We start from the raw sequence: 13,484 nt of genomic DNA, 5'->3' as shown, positions 1-13,484 counted from the left end.
AATTCTATCACACAGGGCTTGCCCTCCACCGGCTGCTATACTTCATAAAGTAACTGCTCTATGTGAGGTCTATGGATGTGTGGATGTGTATCTGCTCATGTGGGCCTATGCATGCATACATGCAGGTATGCAGTCACATACGCACACATGGATGTGAGGGCCTGAGTTTTCTGTTGGGTGTCTTCTTCAACCATCCTCTTCCTTTTTTTATCTTATTTATCTATCTATCTATTTATTTATTTTGTGAACCGTGCCTCTCAGTGAATTTGGAGCTGATGTGACTACACTGTCTAGCCAGCAAGCCCAGAGATTCTCGTGTCTTGAACCTCCCCGTCCTGAGATTACAGACTCGTGACATAGCACCCAGCATTTTTATGAGAATGGTAGGGGTGCAACCTCAGGTCCTCAGGCTTCTGCAGCAGGCTTATTCCCAGTGAGCCATCTCCCCAGCCAGGCAGCAGTCTCTTGTCCATTCCCAGTTTTGTCACTCTAGTTGTTTTTTTATTATTATTATTATTAGATATTTTCTTTATTTACATTTCAAATGCTATCCTGAAAGTTCCCTATACCCTCCCCCCCGCCCTGCTCCCCTACCCACCCACTCCCACTTCTTGGCCCTGGCATTCCCCTGTACTGGGGCATATAAAGTTTGCAAGACCAAGGGACCTCTCTTTCCAATGATGTTCCAACTGGTAATAAGGACACATGCTCCACTATGTTCATAGCAGCCTTATCTATAATAGCCAGAAGCTGGAAAGAACCCAGATGTTCCTCAATAGAGGAATGGATACAGAAAATATGATACATTTACACAATGGAGTACTACTCAGCTATTAAAAGCTCCAGTTGGTTTTAATGTCAACTTGCCACAAAGAAGAACCACCTGGGTAGGAAGCCTCACCTGAAGAATTGTCCTACTTGCTTTGATTGCTGAGCGAAAATGCTCCTGATTGTGAGCAGAACCCTCTGGAGGCAGTGCAGGAAGAAGAGACTCGCCTTCCGTTCACCTGACCTTCCCTCTGGCCAGAGTTAATTTCAGTTGCTATTGCTGCTATTACCACCAATTCTATCATTGATAGCAAAACAGTGTTGCCAGGCGTCCATCATGGACTAAGGACCAGGTACCTCCCGGGTGGGCTGAGCAACTGCTGGGTGGTCCATCTCTCTTGGGAAAATACAGATGCTGTAGGACCACTGTCATGACTGAGGCCCCTGGCATCAGGGCCAGGCAGCTACACGATCGCTCACCTCTTACGTCATTACATTGCCTGTCACCATGCCTAGTCCACAGCATTCAACCACCAAATTGTGATTTAGTTGTTGTTACTATTTTAAGGTACCCTAACCTAATAAATTCTTTATGTATTAAATATAAATATAAATATATAATATATATAATTATATGTATATATCATCCCGTAATTTCTGTTCTCTAGACTAATACCATCACACAGAATAAAATGGCACACAGTGATTTAATTAATCATTTTTATTGCTTTATCATGGACATTCTTTTATGATATTGTCTTTTCTCCCCTCCTTTGAGTAGATTCATCAAGGGAGTTTACTCTGTGTGTTTGAGAAACAACTTAAGTTCATCTCAAAGGCTCTTGGAATATGGCCAGCCTCAAAATCATTTATACCTCCATCACCTACAGTGATGGTCTTTTAGTCTCATAATCAACCCACTTTTGTTAAAAATTAGGTCCATGGTAGCAAACTTTTGAATAGTCCTAACAGCCTGGGTAGGCTGGTTACAGAATGTCTTCTCAGGCTCCTGACTGGAGGATGTGGGGTTTGTAAGTAACACAGAGGACATATGTACTCAGAAGCATTCATCACTGTCCAGTCCTGACTCCCTTCAGAAGCTTCAGTGGCACTGACTAAAGGAACCTCCCACTTCACTGCCCCAAGGAGTATAAAGGAACAATGGAGGGCAGACGAGAAGCCCGTGAAGACAGATAAAGGTCTCTTTTGCTATGTTAAGACTGCTCTGATGCAGCCTCACCTCTGACTGATGATAATCAGGCTGTTCATCCCAATGCACTGAGAGGATAAAATCCTAGGGAGTCACCTCTGCTGCACCCCACACGGTAGCCCCTTGCCCAGCTCCTCACTCAGCCCTATCTTGAGTCCTACTAAGGTCTGAGTGTGTGAGCCTGGGAAAGTAATGGGCCAAAGTTACAGGTAGAGAAGTCACTGGTGTGTAACACCTCACTTCTGTGTGTTGTACCTGAGTCAATGTGTGTGAGCCTGGGAAAGTGATGGGCCAAAGTTACAGGTAGAGAAGTGTCTTAGTTAGGGTTTTACTGCTGTGAACAGACACCATGACCAAGGCAAGTCTTATAAAAAAACAACATTTAATTGGGGCTGGCTTACAGGTTCAGAGGTTCAGTCCATTATCATCAAGGTGGGAGCATGGCAGTATCCAGGCAGGCATGGCACAGCAGGAGCTGAGAGTTCTATGTCTTCATCCAAAGGCTGCTAGTGGAAGACTGACTTCTAGGCAACGAGGGTGAGGACCTTATACCCACACCCACAGTGACACACCCATTCCAACCAGGCCACACCTATTCCAACAAGGCCACACCTTCAGATGGTGCCACTCCCTGGTCCAAGGATATACAAACCATCACAAGAAGTCAGTGGTGTGTAACACCTCACTTCTGTGTGTTGTACCTGTAACCCATACCACATGGAGCACAGGAGAGGGCAGGTCTGATCGAAGATGATTTATCAGGTTTCTTCTCTTCTTTTCTTTCTCCTCACTCATCTTCTGTGAATGAATGATTGCGATACAGATTTACAGACCTAGTCATGTCTGTCCTCTTTCTCCATCCAGGTCCATTAAATGGCCTGGGTCCAAGATTCAGGACAGAGTAATGGGAAGGCAACCAAAGATCCTCCTTGGGTTTTCGGTCTAAGCTTTATTCATCAATCAAACAGGCAGGTTTATAGGATTTGTCCCTTTCTATCACAGGACCACTCCAGACTCATTTTGCTGTTCAAAGCTGTATGCAAACGTATCAAAAGTCCCACTAGGGTAACTCTGGATACTCTGGGCATTCCTTCATACCTGTTTGGTTTTTTATGATTTATTTTATGAGCCTTAGAGGGAGGGAGAGAGGGAGGGAGGGAAGGAAGGAGAAGGAACGGGAAAGGGAGAGTGTCGAGGGGGAATGAATGAGTGAGGGTATCCTTGGAGTCCAGGATTGGGTATTAGATTCCCTGGAGCTGGAGTTACTAGCTACCAAACATGGGTGCTATGTAAGAGCAGCCAGCACTCTCAATCCCTGAGCCATCTCTGCAGCCTCCTGGTCCCTGGTTTTAATAATATCTCAAAGCCTTCTCTCTTGCTCACATCTTTTGTCATTACATTGCCTGTCACAATGCCTAGTCCACAACATTCAATAAATACATATCAAGTAATAAACAAGAACAAAGGGGCATCCCTCTAATCTGTCATTTGCCAAACTGTCTTACTGGACAATCTCAGTCACAGACTTTGCAAATAAAAGAGTAATGACTATGGTCATCAATTCTTATGTAAAATGGAAAGTATGAACATTTGCTCATTTAATCATCACAACCGTCTCACAAGGAGGTCAGCTAGTACAGTAGGCATATGGTAGAATAGGGAGAAAGACCAAGTAACTTGAGAAAGATAATATAATACATTGTAACTCAGGCAATATTTTTTCTTACTCTAGTGTTACATAATTCTATATCTCCTGACTTTTTACTTTTTCCCAACATTTCCAGTTTTACATACATATATATATATATATATATGATTTATATATTATGTATTAAGCTATATATTATACACATAGTATATGTGTATATAAATATATGCATATATAATATGTTGATAATATGATATGCAGTAAAAATATTCACTAATAATTTTTTTAATTAAAGGACAGTAAGGACGTCTCATAAAATATTCAAGACTGCCAAGTTTTCTGAAACAAGACTAATCATTGTTCTTGTTTGAACTTCCCCACTATCCTCTGAACACTCTGAGACACATTAGTTATGCAAAATTGGACCCATCTTGCTCTAGGGTATTCAACTTACTCTACACTGGTGCTATGAAGTGAATATGCTAAAATTTTAATATCAAATATTTGCCATTTACCAGACATGGTGCTGCATACCTTTAATCTTAGCACTTGAAACACAGAGACAGGCAGATCTGTGAGTCTGAAGACAGCCAGATCTACAAAGAGAGTTCCAGGCCAGCCAGGGATACAGTGAGACCCTGTCAAAACAAAATGGAAAAAAACCCACATATAGAGTGGTAGAGGCTTTGGGAAGTAAGTAGGGTGTCTGAGTGGATCAGTGTTATAAAATAAACCTCAGAAAACTCACTCACCTACCGCTGTGTGATTCACAGCAAGAAGACTACCACCTGTGAAACAAGAAGCCCTTGACTAGACACCAAATCTACCAGCACCTTGAGCTTAGATTTCCCGGCCTCCAAAAATATAAGAAGTAAATTTTTGTTATTTGTAAGTCACCAAGTCTCTGATCCGTACCTGAAGTGAGGAAGTAAGTGTCCTGGAACTAGGGAAAGAAAAGGCTAGAAGACATTCCTAATTATCTTCAGCAGGAATTGTGTTATAAAGGCTTTAAAAAAATACATAATATCATGTAAGGCTTTTCAAGTCCAGTTTTGTTTTCTGCTGGATTCCATGCTCTGCAGACACTGATCTGGCTTTCCTATGTGTAATAATACATAATGTACGAATGGGGCGGGGGGGGGCTCACTTTCACTTTTCTTCCAAGCAACTGACTATGCATCCAGTTACTTAAAATAACAATGGCCCTAACTGACGTTCCAGCTACTAGAAACTAGTCCTTACGCCAGTAAGCATTTAGTCTCTGAAACTTTAGATCTGTTGCTTGTCCAAAAGTCAAAGCTGTCTCCATTTTCAAGTGCAGACATGAAGACTATTAGCAAACATTAGTCGTTATCTCTATTAAAGTTCTGGTAGGTTTTCTGTCCACCTTCTGATACTGCTTAGCAACTTAGTCCTCATGAATAACCCAGGTAAAATACACTGAGGCACCAATGCAAATACTGCACCGGCATTACTTCTGGTGTCCCCTTGAATCAGTTCACAGAGCGTGAGGTAAAGAGAACCGTGCCGTGATAGGACAAGCACCAGGAAAGTGCACCAAGGCATTCAGAGAGCAGGTTCTACTTGGAGACGGGAGGCCTTGGGATTAGGAGGCACTTCTCACCCTGTAACTGTCGGAAGCAGGAAGGTATCTTACGAAGGAACACCTAATAAAAGAAGCTGCAGATGCTAGCTAACAAAAATGTCTCAAAGCAAAGAAGTCTCAAATCTGTGGGTACCTAGAGTTCCACAATGCCTCATTTCTTTTCATTGAAATGCACTCTATTAAAATATTTTTATTAATTCTTTGAGAATACCATACAATTTTTTGATAAAATTCACCCACTCTTTCCCTAGTTCTTCCTAGATATGTCCAACCTCTTATACCCCACAATGTCATGTTGTCTTTTTTTTATATAACCCTGAGTCCAATTAATGCTATCCAGATAGTCCTGGGTATTGAATGATCTACTTGAGCATGGCCTACCTACCAGGAGCCACACCTTTAAAGAAAAATGACTCTCCCTTCCCTAGAAGACAACTACTATCCACGACTCCTTAGTTGCTGGGCAGGGCTCAAGGATCCTTCCCCGCTTCATGCTAGGATGAGTTCCAGACAGAGCAGGACTGACACATATATGAGCACACAGAGACTGTGGCAGCATACACAGCACCTGCACAGGTTTAAGACAGATGAAGTCCAAGCACCGAGGAGGGAAAGTGTACACAGGCTCCCATCCCTAAGCTATGTGCAAATTATAACTACCGGCAAAGGAAAAACTGGATTTCGCTAATACCATCTCACCTGGTATATCAACCACACTTCAGGGTAGACCTCCAAGCCCAAGAGTAGTTGGCCAACACAAAGTAAATTCAATGATAATTTTTGGTAGATTTTTTTTTACTCATTTTTGTTTTGCTTACACTTTTTTGTCTTATTGGTCTCTTGCTTACAAATTTTGCTTTCAATTGTGAGGTTTTGGGGGTGTTTCTTGGTGCTTTTTGTATTTGTTTGTTTTGTGTGTTTTAGAGCAAGGAAGGTCATGAACTACGTGGGTGGGGAGGTGAGGAGGATTTGGAAGGGGTGGGGAGGGGAAATCAGAATGTATTATATGAAAAACCATTTCAATTTTAAAAAGAAAACAGAGGCTAGAGATATGGCTCAGTGGTTAAGAGCACTGCCTGCTCTTCTAGAGATCCTGAGTCCTCAAATCCCAGCACCCACATGGAGGCTCATAACCATCTATAATGGGATTCAATGCCCCTGAGTGTGTCTGAAAACATAGACAGTGAACTCGTAAACATAAAATAAATAAATCTTTTTTACCCTGAGTGTACAGAGACAGTGAACTTGTAAACATAAAATAAATAAATCTTTTTTAAAAAGAAAGAAAACAAAAATAGGAAGAGCCAGAAGACCATGATTCCTGGTGCAAGATGTCTTCTAAACATGACATCCGTGTTGTATCAATGAAATCTCAACAGAATGGTTGCCTAAACAAGACCAGGCAACATGGAAGGGAAAATAGGTGAAACTACACCAGGGATCATCCCTAAAGAACTGCAGGCAGTCGGCAGCTGCTAAGAGAAAAAGAACCAGTTTTCTTTAGGTACAAGATTCCTGACAGGTGGTCCAATATCGAGTGGTCAACCCTAAACACATGAACATAGAAGCAACACTAAATGGACTTCATGGGTTATATATACATATGTGCAACATTAATTATAAACAAGTAAGTCATGAATTTGAAAGTGAGGAAGGGGAAGAAGTTGGGGTAGGGCAGAGAAAGATGGGTGGAAATGATGTCAATACAGTGTATTCATGTATAAAATTCCAGAAAAAGTAATTTATTAAAAAAATGAAATAAATTTTGTTTATACCTAGAGCAGAACCTTAGCCAGAGAAACTTCTTTATAAATGATCAAAAGTACTGAGATAAAAGGCCAGGTGCTCAGTCATAAATGTGAGATCTATCTCAACCATTTTTGTGAGGTGCTGCCTTCTAGATACGGCATTGCTGTCACACAGATGAACTCACCGCAGCCGGGGTTACCGGTACTAGACCTGCACAGGATCAAGTCAGTCACAATCCCTGGAAGGAGAACAGATTATCACCAGGCTCCATGCCTTGCAAAGGAGCTATTCACAACTGAGAATGTCCGGCTGACAGTGTTCCTAGGCACCAGCGCATGGTCCCTCACAAATGTACTGATAAACAGCACAAACTGGATTTAGTATATTCTAATCTATGTTTAATGTCCAGCCTCAATATTAGGGCTGTTGCCGTGTCTTACCACATCTTGTTTTGTCCTGTTGAGCTGCTGTCTCTTGGAGGCCTGCTCTTTTCTGAAGAGGAAATGGAGGGAAAGTAGGATCTTCCGGAGAGGGGAGGTGGGGGGGGGGAGCTAGGAGGAGTGGAGGGGGGAGAAAGTGTGGTTGGGATGTATTGTATGAGAGAAGATTCTATTTTTAACTTAAAATAAAGACAAAGGAGGGGTGGACATTGCCGAGACATTGGGAGGGGTGGGGGAGGATCAGATCCGTCATGGCATATTTGAAGTTCTCAAAAAGAAATAAATGTTGAAGAATTGCCTGACATATTGAGATTTGAGACCCACATGAAAGCACTGAGCATTTGATTCAGACATTTATGGAAAGTGGAGCTACTCTGTTATTTTGTCAAAGTTATAAATCCTTTGGCAGACCATTTCTGAGGATTCAGGAAGCATTCCACTTCATTCAGCACACAGTTTAAGGCCTGACTTCACACCAACAACCCCTTTTCAAACACTTTAACAGTGTCGGTGTTATTAGATAGAATCCCCTTCGTTCCCAATGCTATGAAAAACGCATGCGCTCCTTCCTCCAAAGAACACATTTCTTGAAAAACACACATCTACGCCAGTTCATTCCCACATTAGTCAAAAGCACATAGGAAATTAACCATCTTAAACTTTGATGAGTAATTTGAAAAAGTTACAACGTCAAAGGCCAGCTCAACCACTTCTTCCTAAGATACAAATTCAAGGCCCAGGGAGGTTAAGAGATTTGTCTATGATCATGTTGAGTCCGTGACAGATGTGAGGTTGAGGAGAAACTCTCCACAGACAGGTTCTGCCACCAGGAAGGTGACCCAGCTGCTCCTGAAGAAATGCGCTGCTTTCAACCCTCATTTCTCACAGGCTGGCTGCCACAGCTGTAGAGCAATGGCTTGTCTTCCCACAGAAAGAACACAGAAGCCCACACATTCGTTATCCAAAGGCTTTGGTGTGGGCCAGAAGTCTTCTTACCAGCTACTGCAATGAAAGCCAGTGTTGTTCTTCCCAGTTTGCAGAGAGCTCCCGTAGGTAACCAGATGATATGGCTGAACCTTTTCCAGCAGCCTTAGAAATTAGGAAATACTCCACAGCAGCCTGCCTGCCTGCCTTCCGTGACAGGCTGTATCCATCACTCTCAGAGCAATCGGCTTCAAACCAGAGGAGAGCCCAGGGCATTCTCATCCCACAACTTGATCAAAACAAATGGCTGGTTGCCATGAGACTGACCATTTTTCCTCTTCCACCTCTGTAGCATAAGAAATAATGAGTGACCTCTCACTGATGGAGAAACTAGGAGAAGTTACGTCTTTATAAAAAAATTCCCCTTCAAGGGGAAATGAGAGGAGGGCACAGGTGAAGTAAATATAGGCAGGACTGTCGAGGTGGCTTGCAGGTGTGGAGAGGAAGGAAGACACGCACGGGTCCCGGTTTTTTGTACTTGGGGAGCAGAGGAGCTTGACAGTGCTTTTCTTACTCACTCACGTCCCCAAGAACAACAGATGGAGTCTCTCACTGCCAAGTTCTAATGCGGTTCATTCATTCAACAAACTGGGCTTTGCTGCAGACCAAGGAGCCGCTAACAGGGAGGTGGGCGTCACACAACTCACAGCTAGATAATGTGTAGCAAGGAAGGCTCAAGTCGGTTTCCACAGAAGACAGCCAGTACCTGGGTCCAAATGCATCACCTGAAGACAACCAATGTCCATTTTAAAAAGCCTACTCCTTTTTTAGTATAAAAATACAGAAGCAACCCCCAGAGGTCATTCTCAGCTACTACTTGCCAGGGCTCTGTGTGAGAACTGCTACAATGACTTCATTATCCTATAGGATACTCAGTAGAATAGCCATCATCTTTCATCTTCAAATATTAAGGCCACCAAGAGAATTAAGCTTACTCTGTTAGTCTAGTACCTTTTAAAATTAGTCCTTGAATACTAGAGCCCAGAACTCTTCAGATGAAAAATTTTGATTCCTATCCACCAGCCACCTCAGTGCCTGGGCTTCTTTCTTAGACTGTTGAAAGCTAGGTAGCCACAGCTCTCGCAACGATCTCCCACGTAGGGCCGGAGAAGCTGGAGATGAGAAGGTGAACAAGGTAGGCTCTGGGCAATGCAGGTGGCTAACATCTGCCTTCCATTGTTTGGGTGGTAAGCCCTGCATAGAGAGAAGGAGAAAAAGAATGTAAAACGTACGGTAAGGAAGTGCAATCCCCATGTCCCTGCTGCTCAACCATAAGGCATGACATACTTTCATAAAGCAAATACTGTCCCTTCATAGTCTCAGCAGTTAGACTGTTGAAGTGTCACAGGGGAAAGTATCAACATTTACTGGGGCTATTCTATGTACTGGACACTCCAGTAGGTGTCTGAGACCATCTCACATATGTTTCCTGGCAATCACATGAAATAAATATGACTACTATATTTTACAGAGGTGGGTAGTAGAATTCTAAGTACTGTCCCAGTGCAATATATCAGCACACCTAAGACTCAGCCTAGTTCTCTCCGGAGTCTGCTTCCCCACTCCTGTTTATTGCCTTATTTAATTACTTTTCTCCTCTACGCTAACACCCATATCGTTCTCTGCATACGAAAGCTTTGTACTGTGAGAATAGAGTTCTTGAGATTTTAATGTAATGTTAGTTATTCTTTTATTGCTGTGACAAAACACCATGATGTAGGCTATTTATTCTTTTGAAAAGCATTTAATTAGGTTTACAGTTTCAGAGGACTAGAGTCTTTGATGGGAAGCAGAGGTGTGGCAACAGCAACAGCTGAGAACTCACATCCTCTTCTACAAGTAGGAGGCAGAGAGGCCACAGTGGGAATGGTATGAGTCTTTTGACACCCCAAAGCCTGCCACCAGTGACACACCTCCTCAAATAAGGCCACACCTCCTAATCCTTCCCAAAAAGTTCCATCAGCTGGGGACCAAGTGATCATATGCTTTCCCCTTCACACATTTCCCCCACAACCCCAGGAAACTTCATATTCTTTCAGTGTCTCAAAAAAAAAAAACACACACACACACAAATAAGTAAAAATAAACATATCCTGAAGGACTCAGTTATCTTTAAGGGGCTGGTGACTGGGAGTTTGATTGTTCATACTCCAATGAGTATATGGACAACACAAATTGGAAGTGATGTATATTTTTTCTTTTGGGGGTGAGGACACAGGGCTGGGAGGGTGGACTTGGAGTAAAGGAAAGCAACTATGATCAGGGTGCTTTACATGAAATTCCCAAATAATCAACAAAAAATATTACATCAGAAACGAAACTAAATGGAACCTGATTTGTGTTGGCCAGTTACTTCTGGGCACTCAATCTGCCCTGGAGTACGGCTCACATACCTAGCATCACTTAGTTAAAGAAAACTGACTTTCTCTCTTCCAGCAGCTATCAATTGCAAATGGCTGGAGAAATACGATAAAGTTTCTCGAAAGTGAAACACGCCTGTAATTTAATAAATTCAATTAGTAGCAATGTATCAACAGTAATGTTATATTGACAAGTATACAGTGGCTTTAAGAGAAGCTAGGTAAAAGGTATACAGAGATCAGCTGTAACTCTTCCATCAGTAAACTATTTTCAAGAAAAACATTTTTAAAGGTAATTTTAAATGCTTTCAAATTCCCAGAAAAGCTGATGTTTTCATAGTTTCTACTTGGCTAAGCTATGTCATAAACACTAGAGTAGAATGAAGACACTCCACACACTTGCCAGGAAGCTACCAGAGGCTATGGTCAACCAAAAATAGAGAGCGGACTGAGATAACCACAAAGCAGCGTCAACATGGGAAGGAATGGAGTTCCTAAGAGTCTATGGAAGGCTACCTCAGGCTGACGCTCCACACACAATGCAGAGAGCAACAATGCCCATAAGCATGGTCACAAGGCTCAGACAAAATCTATGTGGACAGACTGGCATTACTGTGAGCAAGTGCTTCAAAGAACAAATGAAGGAAGGATTGACTTAGCTCATGGTTTAGGGGTTTCAGTTCATCATGACAGAGGGCATGGTTCTCAGCAGCTAGGAAGCTGTATGAAGACAGGAGAAACAAAGCAAGAGACACCCTTTCTCTTTTAGATTGCATCCCATTTATTTATAAAGAGAGGGGTGCCATGGCATTCATACAAAAGCCAGAGGACAACTTGTTGATACTTTCCGTCTATCAAGTGGGTTCCAGAGGTTAAACTCGGGTTATCAGGTATAAAAGCATCTTTCTACACCAAGCCATCTCACTGGCTAAAGATACAGCCTCTAAGACCTTCGTAATGCTGTGACCCTCAGAATGTGGTGATAACCCCAACCATAAAATTATTTTTGTTGCTACTGTTATGAACTGTAATATACATATCTGACATGTGAACCCTCCAAAGGTGTCAGGACCCACAAGTTGAGAATTACTGCTTTAGGATGCACCGTCAGTGACCTATGTCCTTCATCTAGGCTCCATTTCCCTGATCCTACCACTTTACAATGGCCTGTTAAGGTTTGACTCCATAAATGGGTTGAGCTATTGATCATATGAAGAGCCTCATGATCTAACCACGTCTGGAAATATCCTCACAAACACACCCAGGTGTGCTTGATGAATCTCCTCTGCATCCCAGAACAGCAAGATTGACACTCAAGATTGATCATTACCCCAGGAGTACATGCACTCTTCCGAGAAGACATAAGCACTCAGCAAAGACTAACAGTGAGAATTCCAGAGAAAAAGTAATCCAACAATAAAAAGTATTAACTAGAAGGAAATAAAAATCTGTAAGGATAATAAACAAGACAGTATACTATACAGCTAATTTCTGAATAAGTTCTATAACATAATCACCTGAACACTATCAAAAAGAGAACATATATTTAGAAATATCCAATAAATGCCAATATAATTACATAATTAGCTAACGACTGTGGTAGCTTCTGAAGAAGCAAAAAGAGGTGGAAGATGTTGGTTTTGTTTTAAATATGTAGGATTATTTGATGCTTTCATCTCGATGCAGAAGAATCTTTTTCTAAAAATATGTTGTTCAACATAGAAATGACATTAATGTACCAGGTTTATAATTAGTATAATCCTTACCTATTTCAAAGTTAAAGAGCAGAGCAGTAAGCCAAATCTGGGAATCTAATAGCAATTTTGATGCTACCATAGTTAGGTCAGTACACATTCTTTTCCTTAAACTGCCCATAGAAAACATATGAGAAGATGTTGGCGTGTAGACAGGGCTGTGTGTGTTGAAGGGGCTGTCAAGGGAAGCGTGAACTAATTTACTTGGGAAGGCACTCCTTCCCCCAACCCTCTTTTGGTTTCCAAGGACTTGGTATTGGCACTGTTACTGGAAAGCCATCTCTGTCTTCAGATGGCTTGGTCTGACTTTATCACTGTCCCCAGAACATCACTTTACACAAAGAAGTAGAGAGCAGGTTGGAAATCGAAGAGGCTCTTAATGAAACCAGAGTACAGGGGAGGAGAGCAGAGTATTGTAATAAGGGGCAAAAGCAGACAAAAGAAAGGTGGGGAGTCACGCTGTGTGTGCCTCTGAGTCTCTACTGAGGCTTTTATTGGAGTAGACATGAAAAACTGCACTTCACTCCCTTGGACCAGTGGAGGAAGACATAAATAACCTCTTTATTTTGGATGATTTTTAGCTTTTGGTCTGCTAAATGCTGTTTCTGGGACCTAAGATTCAAGACGGGTGTTTCAGAAAGGAGACAGCTAGCTGGTTTTGCTAGTTGGGCTTACATCTTAATTTGTGTCAGCTGTGCGACAAAAAGAACACCTACTGCTTTCAGGTTACCTTTCAGCTCTGTGGCAAATTTAAGAGCCCAAGCTTTTCTTTTGATTTCTTTTTAACCAAGCAGTAACAAGCAGGTTAAATGTGGCTTTCTGAAATGTTAGCAAATCAAAGTTGTCAAGTTGCCTTTTTGACAACCAGATCCATCTCCTAATTCTTGGCTTATATTATAATACAACAGGAGTTTTTTTGGTTTTTTGTTTTTTTTTTTTTTTTTTTTTTTTTTTTTTTTTTTTTT

General features: G+C 41.9%; 1 protein-coding gene across 1 annotated transcript in view; it reads right to left on the bottom strand.

The window, feature by feature from the left end:
* Positions 1-7,577: 7,577 nt before the first annotated feature.
* Positions 7,578-13,484, bottom strand: part of Fut10 (fucosyltransferase 10) — a 75,081-nt gene continuing 69,174 nt past the window's right edge. Inside the window, exon 5 of the mRNA XM_021170202.1 lies at positions 7,578-9,599. Within this exon, the coding sequence (XP_021025861.1) occupies positions 9,366-9,599 (234 nt within the window). The 3' untranslated portion in view covers positions 7,578-9,365. The remainder of the gene's footprint in view (positions 9,600-13,484) is intronic.

This window comes from Mus caroli, chromosome 8 (genome assembly GCF_900094665.2).
Source record: "Mus caroli chromosome 8, CAROLI_EIJ_v1.1, whole genome shotgun sequence".
NCBI classification, from domain to species: domain Eukaryota; kingdom Metazoa; phylum Chordata; class Mammalia; order Rodentia; family Muridae; genus Mus; species Mus caroli.
Note: the sequence above shows the minus strand (reverse complement) of the source record. Positions and strands in the feature narration are given on the sequence as shown.